This window comes from Danio rerio, chromosome 22 (genome assembly GCF_052040795.2).
Source record: "Danio rerio strain M-AB ecotype USA chromosome 22, GRCz13ab, whole genome shotgun sequence".
Classification (NCBI taxonomy): domain Eukaryota; kingdom Metazoa; phylum Chordata; class Actinopteri; order Cypriniformes; family Danionidae; genus Danio; species Danio rerio.
Genome location: NC_141042.1, coordinates 26,955,617 through 26,971,809, shown reverse-complemented (window position 1 = coordinate 26,971,809; position 16,193 = coordinate 26,955,617). Strand labels below are relative to the sequence as shown.

General features: G+C 36.2%; 3 protein-coding genes across 3 annotated transcripts; all 3 read right to left on the bottom strand.

Annotated features, from left to right (window-relative positions):
- Positions 1 to 1,647: 1,647 nt before the first annotated feature.
- On the bottom strand, positions 1,648 to 2,931 carry si:dkeyp-98a7.5. The gene is given in 6 exon segments (NM_001160362.3): positions 1,648 to 1,915; positions 1,989 to 2,092; positions 2,168 to 2,300; positions 2,430 to 2,477; positions 2,669 to 2,728; positions 2,880 to 2,931. Coding segments are annotated over 6 exon segments (387 nt in total). The 5' UTR covers positions 2,908 to 2,931; the 3' UTR covers positions 1,648 to 1,901.
- A 4,515-nt stretch (positions 2,932 to 7,446) lies between these two features.
- Positions 7,447 to 8,701, bottom strand: si:dkeyp-98a7.4. The gene is given in 6 exon segments (NM_001110111.5): positions 7,447 to 7,714; positions 7,788 to 7,891; positions 7,967 to 8,099; positions 8,199 to 8,246; positions 8,438 to 8,497; positions 8,650 to 8,701. Coding segments are annotated over 6 exon segments (387 nt in total). The 5' UTR covers positions 8,678 to 8,701; the 3' UTR covers positions 7,447 to 7,700.
- A 4,481-nt stretch (positions 8,702 to 13,182) lies between these two features.
- On the bottom strand, positions 13,183 to 14,431 carry LOC147838529 (L-rhamnose-binding lectin ELEL-1-like). Its single transcript, XM_087304471.1, has 6 exons — positions 14,380 to 14,431; positions 14,168 to 14,227; positions 13,929 to 13,976; positions 13,696 to 13,828; positions 13,517 to 13,620; positions 13,183 to 13,443 (listed from the first exon to the last, which is right to left on the bottom strand). The coding sequence occupies exons 1-6, from the start codon at positions 14,405 to 14,407 to the stop codon at positions 13,430 to 13,432; spliced, it is 387 nt and encodes a 128-aa protein (XP_087160597.1). The 5' UTR covers positions 14,408 to 14,431; the 3' UTR covers positions 13,183 to 13,429.
- Positions 14,432 to 16,193: the final 1,762 nt, after the last annotated feature.

The following is a 16,193-nucleotide window of genomic DNA, read 5'->3' as shown; positions in this document are numbered from 1 at the left end:
ATATTGAAATCACTCGTGCAACCTGATTGCTCTGAACAATAACTTACGCCTGCAGCAGTATTTGACTCTCAGGTACTTGTTTGTGCCGATACAAGGATCAGACAATCTGGTGTTGGCAGCTGGGACAGTGCAGCGCTTGATCCCATATAGCTACGCCATTCAATGGACAAGTCATGAAACCCATTTGCTTAACTGGCCTTGATTCTGTTTGTTCTAGTTGTACATTAAATGTTCATAAACTGGCCCATTAGCAATTCACAAAACATGCAAACAATTGATTTACCAGCTTTCTGATAGTGTCAGTACAAAATGTTCTATAAATAATACTGGAGCATTAACTTGAGAACCTTTCCAGAGTTTGCGAAGGGTCTCAATATCTGCAATCATATTTGAAGACCATGAATATGGAATGGATGGGAAAAAATGGTGAATGTATTCCTTACTGATTCATATTTATAGGCCGCTGGTGTGAGTGGTACAGAGCGATGCCTGTGCACCACACCGTCTTCATTAGTTTGTGCGAATCTCTGGACACTAGAAATTAAATAGGCCTATTGAATGTGTGGCTCCAGCGATCGATTATTTTCCTAAAATATAACTTAATCGTTCAAATAGGAGTTAAGGTTATTATTAGTGCTTTCGGTTTTAAACCTACACCACAGGCTAATCCTTGTGGTTGGCTATAAGCTTTGACCAAATCAAATTCAGTGAAGTAGCCTGTATTTATTTACAAAATGTTGGTTTGAATCAACAAATCTAGCTAGGTTTTGTAAAGAAGCCATATAAATTCAATTTAGTTCATTAAAATCAGAATTGTGACAAACCATTCAGATGAATAAATAGACAAGTTAACCTTAAGAACGGTTTTAAGACTGACGTCAAAAACACTGAAAAAAAGGGGGAATAAATTAATGTTTAACATGATCATGTTTCTACAAAAAAAAAAAAACTATTGCAAAAAGCTAAAATTCAGTTGCACAAACCACAACATTTTAAGCTTAAAAACAACCCAAGCAACACAAATAATTGTACCAGCATCAAAAATACCATTTGGATTATGTTGGTTACAGAAACACATCTCACCTTAAAACAAGTCCAACTGAATGTTGATTTATTATTTGACTAGAAGTATTGATCAACCAAAACTTAAGATTGTCAATATACTCAACCCTTGATTTGAACCTCATTTTACTTTAAAACAGAATTTTAAGGTTTAAATTCACCTGAAGGTGAACAAACTTTTAGTTTGGGAAGAATAATCCCTCTATTTGCTAGTAGGTCAGATGTCAATATTATGGTGCAGCATTTTAAATGCTGCTTAAGATTCGACTCAAGCCAATGAATTAAATTCAGCCAATGGATTTGGTTGGTTACATATGTGGTTTAAGATATATGGTCAATACAATTACCAAACCCCTAACAGTAAGACACATAGACATCATTTATTTTATCAGGACAGTTTAGGTAGCCACTAACAAACTACAGTAAAACGCAAATTGCTACTCTTTTCCACAATGTTTTTCAGATATTACATCAGTTTTACAAATTATAATGCCTGTATTCAGTCAGGATACTACCAATAAGAGGAGGGCAAAAAAAAAAAAAAAAAAAAAAAAAAAAAAAAAAAAAAAAAAAACACACACAAGCCACGTTCTGAAGGGCGTTTATTTCATGAAAACTCCCAACACAACATATGGACGACAGGATTAACTAGGAAAAGAAACTCTTATAGATGCCATTATAAACAACAGTAATAGTTAATGTAGTCACACTTCAACTAAAACATGTTTGTGGGAATTATTGTAATAAAACCCATGATTGATCTTCATATGTGAAGCATTAAAGGTTTCTTTTTTGGTCCAGCCAATGTTGAGATGCTGACAAAATCCAAATCCACAAGATCAGCCCCTACGACCTGCAAGACAGAAACAAGCACATCAGTTATTAAAATCACTTGTGCAGCTTGGTTGCTCTGAACAATAACTTACGCCTGCAGCAGTATTTGACTCTCAGGTACTTGTATGTGCCGACACAAGGATCAGAGAACACACTGTTGGTGGCTGGTACAGAGCAGCGCTTTCTCCAGTTACAGCTACAGCACAGAAAGGACAAGTCATGAAACCCATTTGATTAACTGGCCTTGTTTGTTAAGTTGTAAACATTATACCGTCTTGCCACAATGAAGACAGCATTTGGTGTATAGCAGTGGGTGTTTCGGAGCTGCCCATATGGACGGTTGCGGCAGCTTCTTCTTTCTGTACGTCCATAGTTTGCTGCAAGGATCTTAATCCTAGTATGATCTACATGGAGACAGAAGCAAATGGTGGAGCATTTGAGAATTTAAAAAAAAAAAAAAAAAAAAAAAAAAAAAAAAAAGCAGCATTATAGAACAAACAAGTTTAATGGATTGTGCCACTTGAACACTTTACCTGGACAGGACAGATCCAGGACAGAGTGCTCACACGCAGTTGCTATGTCTGCAAAATGATAGGGTCTCACTTTAATGTCCAAATAGGAACTTAAACTGGTAGACTTCAGTCATTAGAGCGAATGACCAATAAGGTGTTAAATAGTTGCAACATTACAAACTAAGAAAGACTCGGTGTTTAAAGTTCCTTTGAGAATTACACGAACTAATAAATAACTTGGGAAGTGATATGACACTCACCAGTAGACCTCTTACAGTAATCATCTGCAGATATCAGCAGGATGGAGTTCAGAAACACCACTGAAAAACAAGAAAACTGATGAACACACGTGCACTGCTAATCTCACACAGACTCACATTATTAGCTGACCATGACATAATCCAGTAAGAAACTTCACACATCACCAAAACTACATATAAATGTCCATAGACTATTCAACAAGAAACTCACAGGTAAACAATAAACTGAGAGAGCGCATGATTCTGCTGCCGTCCACAACGGTGCTTGTAGTCTTTACTGATTCATATTTATAGGCCGCTGGTGTGAGTGGTAATGAGCGACACCTGTGCACCACACCGCTCCGCCGAGGACAACAGGAGGAGCCCAAACCCAACTCTAAACAGCAAAATAGTTTTGAAACATTCGGGAGGGAAAATCCATCTGTGCTGCTTTGGTTTTTCAGATGTTAAAATAATGTTGGACTTTGTGATTTGTTTTTCAGCTCCACCAACTGCTCTAAATTCAGCCTAAAATGTACCGTTTGCTTCATTTGTGCTAGTTTGGGACAGTGAAAGATTCATTTGTGCTGCTTCTCTTTTCACAATATTAGACAATGACTTTGAATTGATGAATAACGTCTCCAGTCGCCTCTCCAAATACTCTTGTTTATTGTGTTTTGTATAGTTTTATAAATGAAATAATATTCAATTTAAGTTTTTGGGGTCTCTTAGCCCACCAAGGTCCAAATTCATCTCAACTAGTCTTGTTTGTTGGTTTCATTTGTGCTGCTTCTATTACATAAATATGATTATTTGCACACGTTCAATGACCTTTTTTCCCTTTCAAACACTTGATGCATGTCTTAATAAACTATTAACTTGAAGAGCAGATGTGATTTACCTGAAGTGTGTCTCTCGCACATTTATTTACTTTTTTTAAATACATCTTTTCAGCAGAGATGTAAAAAGCTGAAGGCTGTCCATCATTTTGACATATTTCCCAGAGGGTGATCAGCATCCAAATACTCTATATTTAAATAATAATCTTTTGTTTATGCTGGATAACTCACAAGATCAATAAAAACTGTAAGTGGTTTGCCTATACAGAGAAAACCTCTCACATCCCAGCACAGTCGCTTTACTTCCAATTTCACAATCATGCACTCATTTACTGGTGTTATTGCTGCCGAGAGTACCCAACTTCATTATTTTGTGTGAGTCTCAGGACACTAGAAATGAAATGGGCCTATTTTATCATTGCGACTTCAGCAATTGATTTTCATCCTAAAATATAATTTAATCATTCAATTAAGAGTATAGATTATTATCCACATTTTCTGTTTTAAACTTACAGCACAGGCTAATACTTGTGCTAGGCCTACAGCTTTGACTTAATTCAGTGAAGCAGTTGTAGCCTTTATTCATTTAAATATTAGACTAAATGAACAAAACTTGAGCTACCATTTTTAAGAACTTTATTAATTAGATTGACTAAAATCAGATTGTGACAAACAATTCAGATGACAAAACATGACTACAATAGCCAATTTGCTTTAAGAATGAATGTTTTAAAATTAATTTTCTGAAATCAAAACTAAAAATTGAAAACATTAAAAAAATATTAAATGGCATTTTGTTTTTGGCATTTGGACAAAAATACAGATTTAAACACTTACACTAACCAATATTGAATATTTTACCAGCAATAACGAGACTATTTGGGATTAATTTGAAGTAGGGATGATCAAAATAATAGATTAACCGTTAACCGAACGGGTGCGTTTGTAACTGATTAATGATATCAGTTAAACGATTAAAAACATTCTTTTATACATTTTTAGTTTGGCTGCATAAGGGGCCGATCAAATGCGTTTGTTTGCGTTAAGAGGGGCATCTTTTAAATGGTTTACTAAAAGCCGCAGGTGTTTTGCTTGTGGCTCATCCCAGAGCAGCAGTTTGTGTTGTCAAGACAACTACAGAGAACTTTTAAAAAGCTTGGATTATTTAAGTGGAAAATAACTTAGGGCAGGCCTATTTATTTTATTCATTTTATTTAGTTTATTCTGTTCTTCTGTGTTATTAGAAAAACTGCAGGTGCATGAATATGCTCTGTTATGTTCTGTTACTAATATGCTAGCATGTTAAAATAAATTAGTATTTTAAAATGCAATATTTAATGTGTCAGACACAAAATAGACACATACATTTAAAAAAGTTTTTTTTTTTTTTATAGTAATCTGACCACGAGCGGCGGTTGTCTGTTAGCAAAATTAACCGAAATGAGCATCCCTAATTTGGAGCATACAGAGGACTGAGAAACACACCTCACCTTAAAATAAAAGTGGAAGTAAAAGCAGCCCACCATTGATTTTTTGCCAAATGAATCTTCACTCCAAAGATGAAGATTCAAACCTTTTTTTTTTTTTTACTGTGTTCAACAGAAGAAACTTGAAAGGTTCAAAACCACTTGTGGGCGATTAAACTTCCACTTTGGGGTTAATAGTCTTTTAACTTTTGCTTGGAAATCACAAGTCAGCAGCAGGGGGCAGCATTTTAAAAAGATGTTTAAAGACTTGACACAAGGTGTTACATAACTCAGGAATCCTCCTGGGGTTAGATTATCAAAAGTTTTTAAAAAGAGAAAGAAAAAGAAAAAGACTAGATTTGCCAGTAGATTTGGTTAATTTCTCTTGTGGTTTCAGATAATTGACCAAGACAGTTAACTAGTCACAAACAAACTGTTGTAAAAGCAGACTGCTACACTTAACCACTACTTTTCCAAAAGTTTTACAAATTGTATACCAGAATTCAGTTAACAAACTAATATGGGGAGAAAAAAGGCTGAAAATCCGTTTAAGTCACCTTAAATAGCATTTATTGATTGTAAGCTCACAACACAGAAGGATAACAGGATTAACCATGAAAAGAAACAGTGCTTTTATTGGTTAATATGGATGCTATTTTTAAACTACAGTAATATGCAGCATAGTTATGCTTCAACAAACTGCTTTTTTGGGATTTAGTTCTAATAAAACCCATATAATAAAACCCTTCATAAAATATTTTTGTCCAACTGATGTGGAGTTGCTTACAAAAATAGTGTAAATCCAAAAGATCAGCCCCTACAACCTGCAGGTGAAACAAAGAGAAACACATTAAATATTGAAATCACTCGTGCAACCTGATTGCTCTGAACAATAACTTACGCCTGCAGCAGTATTTGACTCTCAGGTACTTGTTTGTGCCGATACAAGGATCAGACAATCTGGTGTTGGCAGCTGGGACAGTGCAGCGCTTGATCCCATATAGCTACGCCATTCAATGGACAAGTCATGAAACCCATTTGCTTAACTGGCCTTGATTCTGTTTGTTCTAGTTGTACATTAAATGTTCATAAACTGGCCCATTAGCAATTCACAAAACATGCAAACAATTGATTTACCAGCTTTCTGATAGTGTCAGTACAAAATGTTCTATAAATAATACTGGAGCATTAACTTGAGAACCTTTCCAGAGTTTGCGAAGGGTCTCAATATCTGCAATCATATTTGAAGACCATGAATATGGAATGGATGGGAAAAAATGGTGAATGTATTCCTTACTGATTCATATTTATAGGCCGCTGGTGTGAGTGGTACAGAGCGATGCCTGTGCACCACACCGTCTTCTTTAGTTTGTGCGAATCTCTGGACACTAGAAATTAAATAGGCCTATTGAATGTGTGGCTCCAGCGATCGATTATTTTCCTAAAATATAACTTAATCGTTCAAATAGGAGTTAAGGTTATTATTAGTGCTTTCAGTTTTAAACCTACACCACAGGCTAATCCTTGTGGTTGGCTATAAGCTTTAACCAAATCAAATTCAGTGAAGTAGCCTGTATTTATTTACAAAATGTTGGTTTGAATCAACAAATCTAGCTAGGTTTTGTAAAGAAGCCATATAAATTTAATTTAGTTCATTAAAATCAGAATTGTGACAAACCATTCAGATGAATAAATAGACAAGTTAACCTTAAGAACAGTTTTAAGACTGACGTCAAAAACACTGAAAAAAAGGGGGAATAAATTAATGTTTAACATGATCTTGTTTCTACAACAAAAAAAAAAACTATTGCAAAAAGCTAAAATTCAGTTGCACAAACCACAACATTTTAAGCTTAAATAACAACCCAAGCAACACAAATAATTGTACCAGCATCAAAAATACCATTTGGATTATGTTGGTTACAGAAACACATCTCACCTTAAAACAAGTCCAACTGAATGTTGATTTATTATTTTTGACTAGAATGATTGATCAACCAAAACTTAAGATTGTCAATATACTCAACCCTTGATTTGAACCTCATTTTACTTTAAAACAGAATTTTAAGGTTTAAATTCACCTAAAGGTGAACAAACTTTTAGTTTGGGAAGAATAATCCCTCTATTTGCTAGTAGGTCAGATGTCAATATTATGGTGCAGCATTTTAAATGCTGCTTAAGATTCGACTCAAGCCAATGAATTAAATTCAGCCAATGGATTTGGTTGGTTTCTAATGTGGTTTAAGATATTAAGTCAATACAATTACCAAACCCCTAACAGTAAGACACATGCACATCATTTATTTTATCAGGACAGTTTAGGTAGCCACTAACAAACTACAGTAAAACGCAAATTGCTTCTCTCTTCCACAATGTTCTCACATATTACATCAGTTTTACAAATTATGATGCCTGTATTCAGTCAGGATACTACCAATAAGAGGGCAAAAAGGGAGAAGAAAAAAAAAAAAAAAAAAAAAAAAAAAACACAAGTCACATTCTGAAGGGCGTTTATTTCATGAAAACTCCCAACACAACATATGGACGACAGGATTAACTAGGAAAAGAAACTCTTTTAGATGCCATTATAAAAAACAGTAATAGTCAATGTAGTCACACTTCAACTAAAACATGTTTGTGGGAATTATTGTAATAAAACCCATGATTGATCTTCATATGTGAAGCATTAAAAGGTTTCTTTTTTGGTCCAGCCAATGTTGAGATGCTGACAAATCCAGATCCACAAGATCAGCCCCTACGACCTGCAAGACAGAAACAAGCACATCAGTTACTAAAATCACTTGTGCAGCTTCATCGCTCTGAACAATAACTTACGCCTGCAGCAGTATTTGACTCTCAGGTACTTGTATGTGCCGACACAAGGATCAGAGAACACACTGTTGGTGGCTGGTACAGAGCAGCGCTTTCTCCAGTTACAGCTACAGCACAGAAAGGACAAGTCATGAAACCCATTTGATTAACTGGCCTTGTTTGTTAAGTTGTAAACATTATACCGTCTTGCCACAATGAAGACAGCGTTTGGTGTATAGCAGTGGGTGTTTCGGAGCTGCCCATATGGACGGTTGCGGCAGCTTCTTCTTTCTGTACGTCCATAGTTTGCTGCAAGGATCTTAATCCTAGTATGATCTACATGGAGACAAAGCAAATGGTGGGGCATTTGAAAATTAAAACCGCAGCATTATAGAACAAACAAGTTTAATGGATTGTGCCACTTGAACACTTTACCTGGACAGGACAGATCCAGGACAGAGTGCTCACATGCAGTTGCTATGTCTGCAAAATGATAGGGTCTCACTTTAATGTCCAAATAGGAACTTAAACTGGTAGACTTCAGTCATAAGAGCGAATGACCAATAAGGTGTTAAATGGTTGCTACATTACGAACTAAGAAAGACCAAGTGTTTAAAGTTCCTTTGAGAATTACACAAACTAATAAATAACTTGGGAAGTGATATGACACTCACCAGTAGACCTCTTACAGTAATCATCTGCAGATATCAGCAGGATGGAGTTCAGAAACACCACTGAAAAACAAGAAAACTGATGAACACACGTGCACTGCTAATCTCACACAGATTCACATTATTAGCTGCACATGACATAATCCAGTAAGAAACTTCACACATCATCAAAACTACATATAAATGTCCATTGCGATATTCAACAAGAAACTCACAGGTAACCAATAAACTGAGAGAGCGCATGATTCTGCTGCCGTCCACAACGGTGCTTGTAGTCTTTACTGATTCATATTTATAGGCCGCTGGTGTGAGTGGTAATGAGCGACACCTGTGCACCACACCGCTCCGCCGAGGACAACAGGAGGAGCCCAAACCCAACTCTAAACAGCAAAATAGTTTGAAACATTCGGGAGGGAAAATCCATCTGTGCTGCTTTGGTTTTTCAGATGTTAAAATTATCTTGGACTTTGTGAATTTCAGCTCCACCAACTGCTCTAAATTCAGCCTAAAATGTACCATTTGCTTAATTTGTGCTAGTTTGGGACAGTAAAAGATTCATTTGTGCTGCTTCTCTTTTCACAATATTAGACAATGACTTTGAATTGATGAATAACGTCTCCAGTCGCCTCTCCAAATACTCTTGTTTATTGTGTTTTGTATAGTTTTATAAATGAAATAATATTCAATTTAAGTTTTTGGGGTCTCTTAGCCCACCAAGGTCCAAATTCATCCCAACTAGTCTTGTTTGTTGGTTTCATTTGTGCTGCTTCTGTTACATGAATATGATTATTTGCACACATTCAATGACCTTTTTCCCTTTCAAACACTCGATGCATGTCTTAATAAACTATTAACTTGAAGAGCAGATGTGATTTACCTGAAGTGTGTCTCTCGCACATTTATTTACTTTTTTTAAATACATCTTTTCAGCAGAGATGTAAAAAGCTGAAGGCTGTCCATCATTTTGACATATTTCCCAGAGGGTGATCAGCATCCAAATACTCTATATTTAAATAATAATCTTTTGTTTATGCTGGATAACTCACAAGATCAATAAAAACTGTAAGTGGTTTGCCTATACAGAGAAAACCTCTCACATCCCAGCACAGTCGCTTTACTTCCAATTTCACAATCATGCACTCATTTACTGGTGTTATTGCTGCCGAGAGTACCCAACTTCATTATTTTGTGTGAGTCTCAGGACACTAGAAATGAAATGGGCCTATTTTATCATTGCGACTTCAGCAATTGATTTTCATCCTAAAATATAATTTAATCATTCAATTAAGAGTATAGATTATTATCCACATTTTCTGTTTTAAACTTACAGCACAGGCTAATACTTGTGCTAGGCCTACAGCTTTGACTTAATTCAGTGAAGCAGTTGTAGCCTTTATTCATTTAAATATTAGACTAAATGAACAAAACTTGAGCTACCATTTTTAAGAACTTTATTAATTAGATTGACTAAAATCAGATTGTGACAAACAATTCAGATGACAAAACATGACTACAATAGCCAATTTGCTTTAAGAATGAATGTTTTAAAATTAATTTTCTGAAATCAAAACTAAAAATTGAAAACAGTTAAAAAATATTAAATGGCATTTTGTTTTTGGCATTTGGACAAAAATACAGATTTAAACACTTACACTAACCAATATTGAATATTTTACCAGCAATAACGAGACTATTTGGGATTAATTTGAAGTTGATCAAAATAATAGATTAACCGTTAACCGAACGGGTGCTTTTGTAACCGATTAATGATATCAGTTAAACGATTAAAATTATTCTTTATACATTTTTAGTTTGGCTGCATAAGGGGCTGATCGAATGCGTTTGTTTGCGTTAAGAGGGGCATCTTTTAAATGGTTTAATAAAAGCCGCAGGTGTTTTGCACGTGGCTCATCCCAGAGCAGCAGTTTGTGTTGTCAAGACAACTACAGAGAACTTTTAAAGAGCTTGGATTATTTAAGTGGAAAATAACTTAGGGCAGGCCTATTTATTTTATTCATTTTATTTAGTTTATTCTGTTCTTCTGTGTTATTAGAAAAACTGCAGGTGCATGAATATGCTCTGTTATGTTCTGTTACTAATATGCTAGCATGTTAAAATAAATTAGAATTTTAAAATGCAATATTTAATGTGTCAGACACAAAATAGACACATAAATTTAAAAAAGTTTTTTTTTTTTATAGTAATCTGACCACGAGCGGCGGTTGTCTGTTAGCAAAATTAACCGAAATGAGCATCCCTAATTTGGAGCATACAGAGGACTGAGAAACACACCTCACCTTAAAATAAAAGTGGAAGTAAAAGCAGCCCACCACTGATTTTTTGCCAAATGAATCTTCACTCCAAAGATGAAGATTCAAACCTTTTTTTTTTACTGTGTTCAACAGAAGAAACTTGAAAGGTTAAAAACCACTTGTGGGCGATTAAACTTCCACTTTGGGGTGAATAGTCTTTTAACTTTTGCTTGGAAATCACAAGTCAGCAGCAGGGGGCAGCATTTTAAAAAGATGTTTAAAGACTTGACACAAGGTGTTACATAACTCAGAAATCCTCCTGGGGTTAGATTATCAAAAGTTTTTAAAAAGAGAAAGAAAAAGAAAAAGACTAGATTTGCCAGTAGATTTGGTTAATTTCTTTTGTGGTTTCAGATCATTGACCAAGACAGTTAACTAGTCACAAACAAACTGTTGTAAAAGCAGACTGCTACACTTAACCACTACTTTTCCAAAAGTTTTACAAATTGTATACCAGAATTCAGTTAACAAACTAAAATGGGGAGAAAAAAGGCTGAAAATCCGTTTAAGTCACCTTAAATAGCATTTATTGATTGAAAACTCACAGAAGGATAACAGGATTAACCATGAAAAGAAACAGTGCTTTTATTGGTTAATATGGATGCCATTTTTAAACTACAGTAATATGCAGCATAGTTATGCTTCAACAAACTGCTTTTTTTGGGATTTAGTTCTAATAAAACCCATGTTTAGTCTTCATAAAATATTTTTGTCCAACTGATGTGGAGTTGCTTACAAAAATAGTGTAAATCCAAAAGATCAGCCCCTACGACCTGCAGGTGAAACAAAGAGAAACACAATAAATATTGAAATCACTCGTGCAACCTGATTGCTCTGAACAATAACTTACACCTGCAGCAGTATTTGACTCTCAGGTACTTGTTTGTGCCGATACAAGGATCAGACAATCTGGTGTTGGCAGCTGGGACAGTGCAGCGCTTGATCCCATATAGCTACGCCATTCAATGGACAAGTCATGAAACCCATTTGCTTAACTGGCCTTGATTCAGTTTTTTCTAGTTGTACATTAAATGTTCATAAACTGACCCATTAGCAATTCACAAAACATGCAAACAATTGATTTACCAGCTTTCTGATAGTGTCAGTATAAAATGTTCTATAAATAATACTGGAGCATTAACTTGAGAACCTTTCCAGAGTTTGCGAAGGGTCTCAATATCTGCAATCATATTTGAAGACCATGAATATGGAATGGATGGGAAAAAATGGTGAATGTATTCCTTACTGATTCATATTTATAGGCCGCTGGTGTGAGTGGTACAGAGCGATGCCTGTGCACCACACCGTCTTCATTAGTTTGTGCGAATCTCTGGACACTAGAAATTAAATAGGCCTATTGAATGTGTGGCTACAGCGATCAATTATTTTCCTAAAATATAACTTAATCGTTCAAATAGGAGTTAAGGTTATTATTAGTGCTTTCGGTTTTAAACCTACACCACAGGCTAATCCTTGTGGTTGGCTATAAGCTTTGACCAAATCAAATTCAGTGAAGTAGCCTGAATTTATTTACAAAATGTTGGTTTGAATCAACAAATCTAGCTAGGTTTTGTAAAGAAGCCATATAAATTCAATTTAGTTCATTAAAATCAGAATTGTGACAAACCATTCAGATGAATTAATAGAAAAGTTAACCTTAAGAACGGTTTTAAGACTGACGTCAAAAACACTAAAAAATGGGGGAATAAATTAATGTTTAACATGATCTTGTTTCTACAAAAAAAAAAAAAAAAAACTATTGCAAAAAGCTAAAATTCAATTTCACAAACCACAACATTTTAAGCTTAAAAACAACCCAAGCAGCACAAATAATTGTACCAGCATCAAAAATACCATTTGGATTGTTGGTTACAGAAACACATCTCACCTTAAAACAAGTCCAACTGAATGTTGATTTATTATTTGACTAGAAGGATTGATCAACCAAAACTCAAGATTGTCAATTTACTCAACCCTTGATTTGAACCTCATTTTACTTTAAAACAGAATTTTAAGGTTTAAATTCACCTGAAGGTGAACAAACTTTTAGTTTGGGAAGAATAATCTCTCTATTTGCTAGTAGGTCAGATGTCAATATTATGGTGCAGCATTTAAAATGCTACTTAAGATTCGACTCAAGCCAATGAATTAAATTCAGCCAATGGATTTGGTTGGTTTCTAATGTGGTTTAAGATATTAAGTCAATACAATTACCAAACCCCTAACAGTAAGACACATACACATCATTTATTTTATCAGGACAGTTTGGGTAGCCACTGACAAACTACAGTAAATGCAAATTGCTACTCTTTTCCACAATGTTTTCAGATATTACATCAGTTTTACAAATTATAATGCCTGTATTCAGTCAGGATACTACCAATAAGAGGAGGGCAAAAAGGGAGAAGAAAAAAAAAAAAAAAAAAAAAACACAAGTCACGTTCTGATGGGCGTTTATTTCATGAAAACTCCCAACACAACATATGGACGACAGGATTAACTAGAAAAAGAAACTCTTATAGATGCCATTATAAACTACAGTAAGCCAATGTAGTCACGCTTCAACTAAAACAAGTTTTTGGGAATTATTTTAATAAAACCCATGATTGATCTTCATATGTGAAGCATTAAAAGGTTTCTTTTGTCCAGCCAATGTTGAGATGACAAATCCAGATCCACAAGATCAGCCCCTACGACCTGCAAGACAGAAACAAGCACATCAGTTATTAAAATCACTTGTGCAGCTTGGTTGCTCTGAACAATAACTTACGCCTGCAGCAGTATTTGACTCTCAGGTACTTGTATGTGCCGACACATGGATCAGAGAACACACTGTTGGTGGCTGGTACAGAGCAGCGCTTTCTCCAGTTACAGCTACAGCACAGAAAGGACAAGTCATGAAACCCATTTGATTAACTGGCCTTGTTTGTTAATTTGTAAACATTATACCGTCTTGCCACAATGAAGACAGCGTTTGGTGTATAGCAGTGGGTGTTTCGGAGCTGCCCATATGGACGGTTGCGGCAGCTTCTTCTTTCTGTACGTCCATAGTTTGCTGCAAGGATCTTAATCCTAGTATGATCTACATGGAGACAGAAGCAAATGATGGGGCATTTGAGAATTAAAACTGCAGCATTATAGAACAAACAAGTTTAATGGATTGTGCCACTTGAACACTTTACCTGGACAGGACAGATCCAGGACAGAGTGCTCACACGCAGTTGCTATGTCTGCAAAATGATAGGGTCTCACTTTAATGCCCAAATAGGAACTTAAACTGGTAGACTTCAGTCACTGGAGCGAATGACCAATAAGGTGTTAAATAGTTGCAACATTACAAACTAAGAAAGACTCGGTGTTTAAAGTTCCTTTGAGAATTACACAAACTAATAAATAACTTGGGAAGTGATATGACACTCACCAGTAGACCTCTTACAGTAATCATCTGCAGATATCAGCAGGATAGAGTTCAGAAACACCACTGAAAAACAAGAAAACTGATGAACACACGTGCACTGCTAATCTCACACAGATTCACATTATTAGCTGCACATGACATAATCCAGTAAGAAACTTCACACATCACCAAAACTACGTATAAATGTTCATTGCGCTATTCAACAAGAAACTCACAGGTAAACAATAAACTGAGAGAGCGCATGATTCTGCTGCCGTCCACAACGGTGCTTGAAGTCTTTACTGATTCATATTTATAGGCCGCTGGTGTGAGTGGTAATGAGCGACACCTGTGCACCACACCGCTCCGCCGAGGACAACAGGAGGAGCCCAAACCCAACTCTAAACAGCAAAATAGTTTGAAACATTCGGGAGGGAAAATCCATCTGTGCTGCTTTGGTTTTTCAGATGTTAAAATTATCTTGGACTTTGTGAATTTCAGCTCCACCAACTGCTCTAAATTCAGCCTAAAATGTACCATTTGCTTCATTTGTGCTAGTTTGGGACAGTGAAAGATTCATTTGTGCTGCTTCTCTTTTCACAATATTAGACAATGACTTTGAATTGATGAATAACGTCTCCAGTCGCCTCTCCAAATACTCTTGTTTATTGTGTTTTGTATAGTTTTATAAATGAAATAATATTCAATTTAAGTTTTTGGGGTCTCTTAGCCCACCAAGGTCCAAATTCATCCCAACTAGTCTTGTTTGTTGGTTTCATTTGTGCTGCTTCTGTTACATAAATATGATTATTTGCACACGTTCAATGACCTTTTTCCCTTTCAAACACTTGATGCATGTCTTAATAAACTATTAACTTGAAGAGCAGATGTGATTTACCTGAAGTGTGTCTCTCGCACATTTATTTACTTTTTTTAAATACATCTTTTCAGCAGAGATGTAAAAAGCTGAAGGCTGTCCATCATTTTGACAGATTTCCCAGAGGGTGATCAGCATCCAAATACTCTATATTTAAATAATAATCTTTTGTTTATGCTGGATAACTCACAGATCAATAAAAACTGTAAGTGGTTTGCCTATACAGAGAAAACCTCTCACATCCCAGCACAGTCACTTTATTTCCAATTTCACAATCATGCACTCATTTACTGGTGTTATTGCTGCCGAGAATACCCAACTTCATTATTTTGTGTGAGTCTCAGGATGCTAGAAAATGAAATGGGCCTATTTTATCATTGCGACTTCAGCAATTGATTTTCATCCTAAAATATAATTTAATCATTCAATTAAGAGTATAGATTATTATCCACATTTTCTGTTTTAAACTTACAGCACAGGCTAATACTGTAATGGGGAGACTGACACGGAGGGATCCATTTTGCAGTATTTATTAAGTCACACTTAAACATCAACACCTCGCACGGTTGTGCGAACATACCACATACAACTCAACGATGATTAGCAGATAACAGAGGCAGAGTGATTACCAGGCTTGAGTCAAGGGCAGGCAGCGTGGTTCAGAGTCCGTAATACAGGCTTTAGTCAGGGGCAGGCAGCGAGAATCAGAGTCCGTGTAATCAGGCTTTAGGTCAAGAGCAGGCAGAAGACAGAGCAGAGTCGAGGAACGGGCTGAAGTGGTAAACGGGAGATCAGGCAGGATAGAACGCTCAGAAATGCTGGCCGGGGCTAAACAAGACTTCGCAATGGAGTGTGTGTGTGAGCTGCTTATAAGTGGTACGTGGGTCATTAGTGAGATGGATAACAGGTGTGCTGGGATCTGAGTGAGAAGGATGACGTAATGGTTAGAAGTCCGGAGATGGTGACCTCTGCTGGTCAGCGAGGGGAATGACTGGGACCGAGTCGGTGACAGAGCCCCCCCCTAACGAACGGCTCCTGAAGTGAGGCAATTCTCGACGCCGGGGTCTTCCACGGGGGCGAGGGGCCGGCATCTCCGGATGTTGTGAGTGGAACTCTTCCAGTAGATTGGTGTCGAGGATGTCCTTGCGGTTAATCCAAGATCTCTCCTCCGGA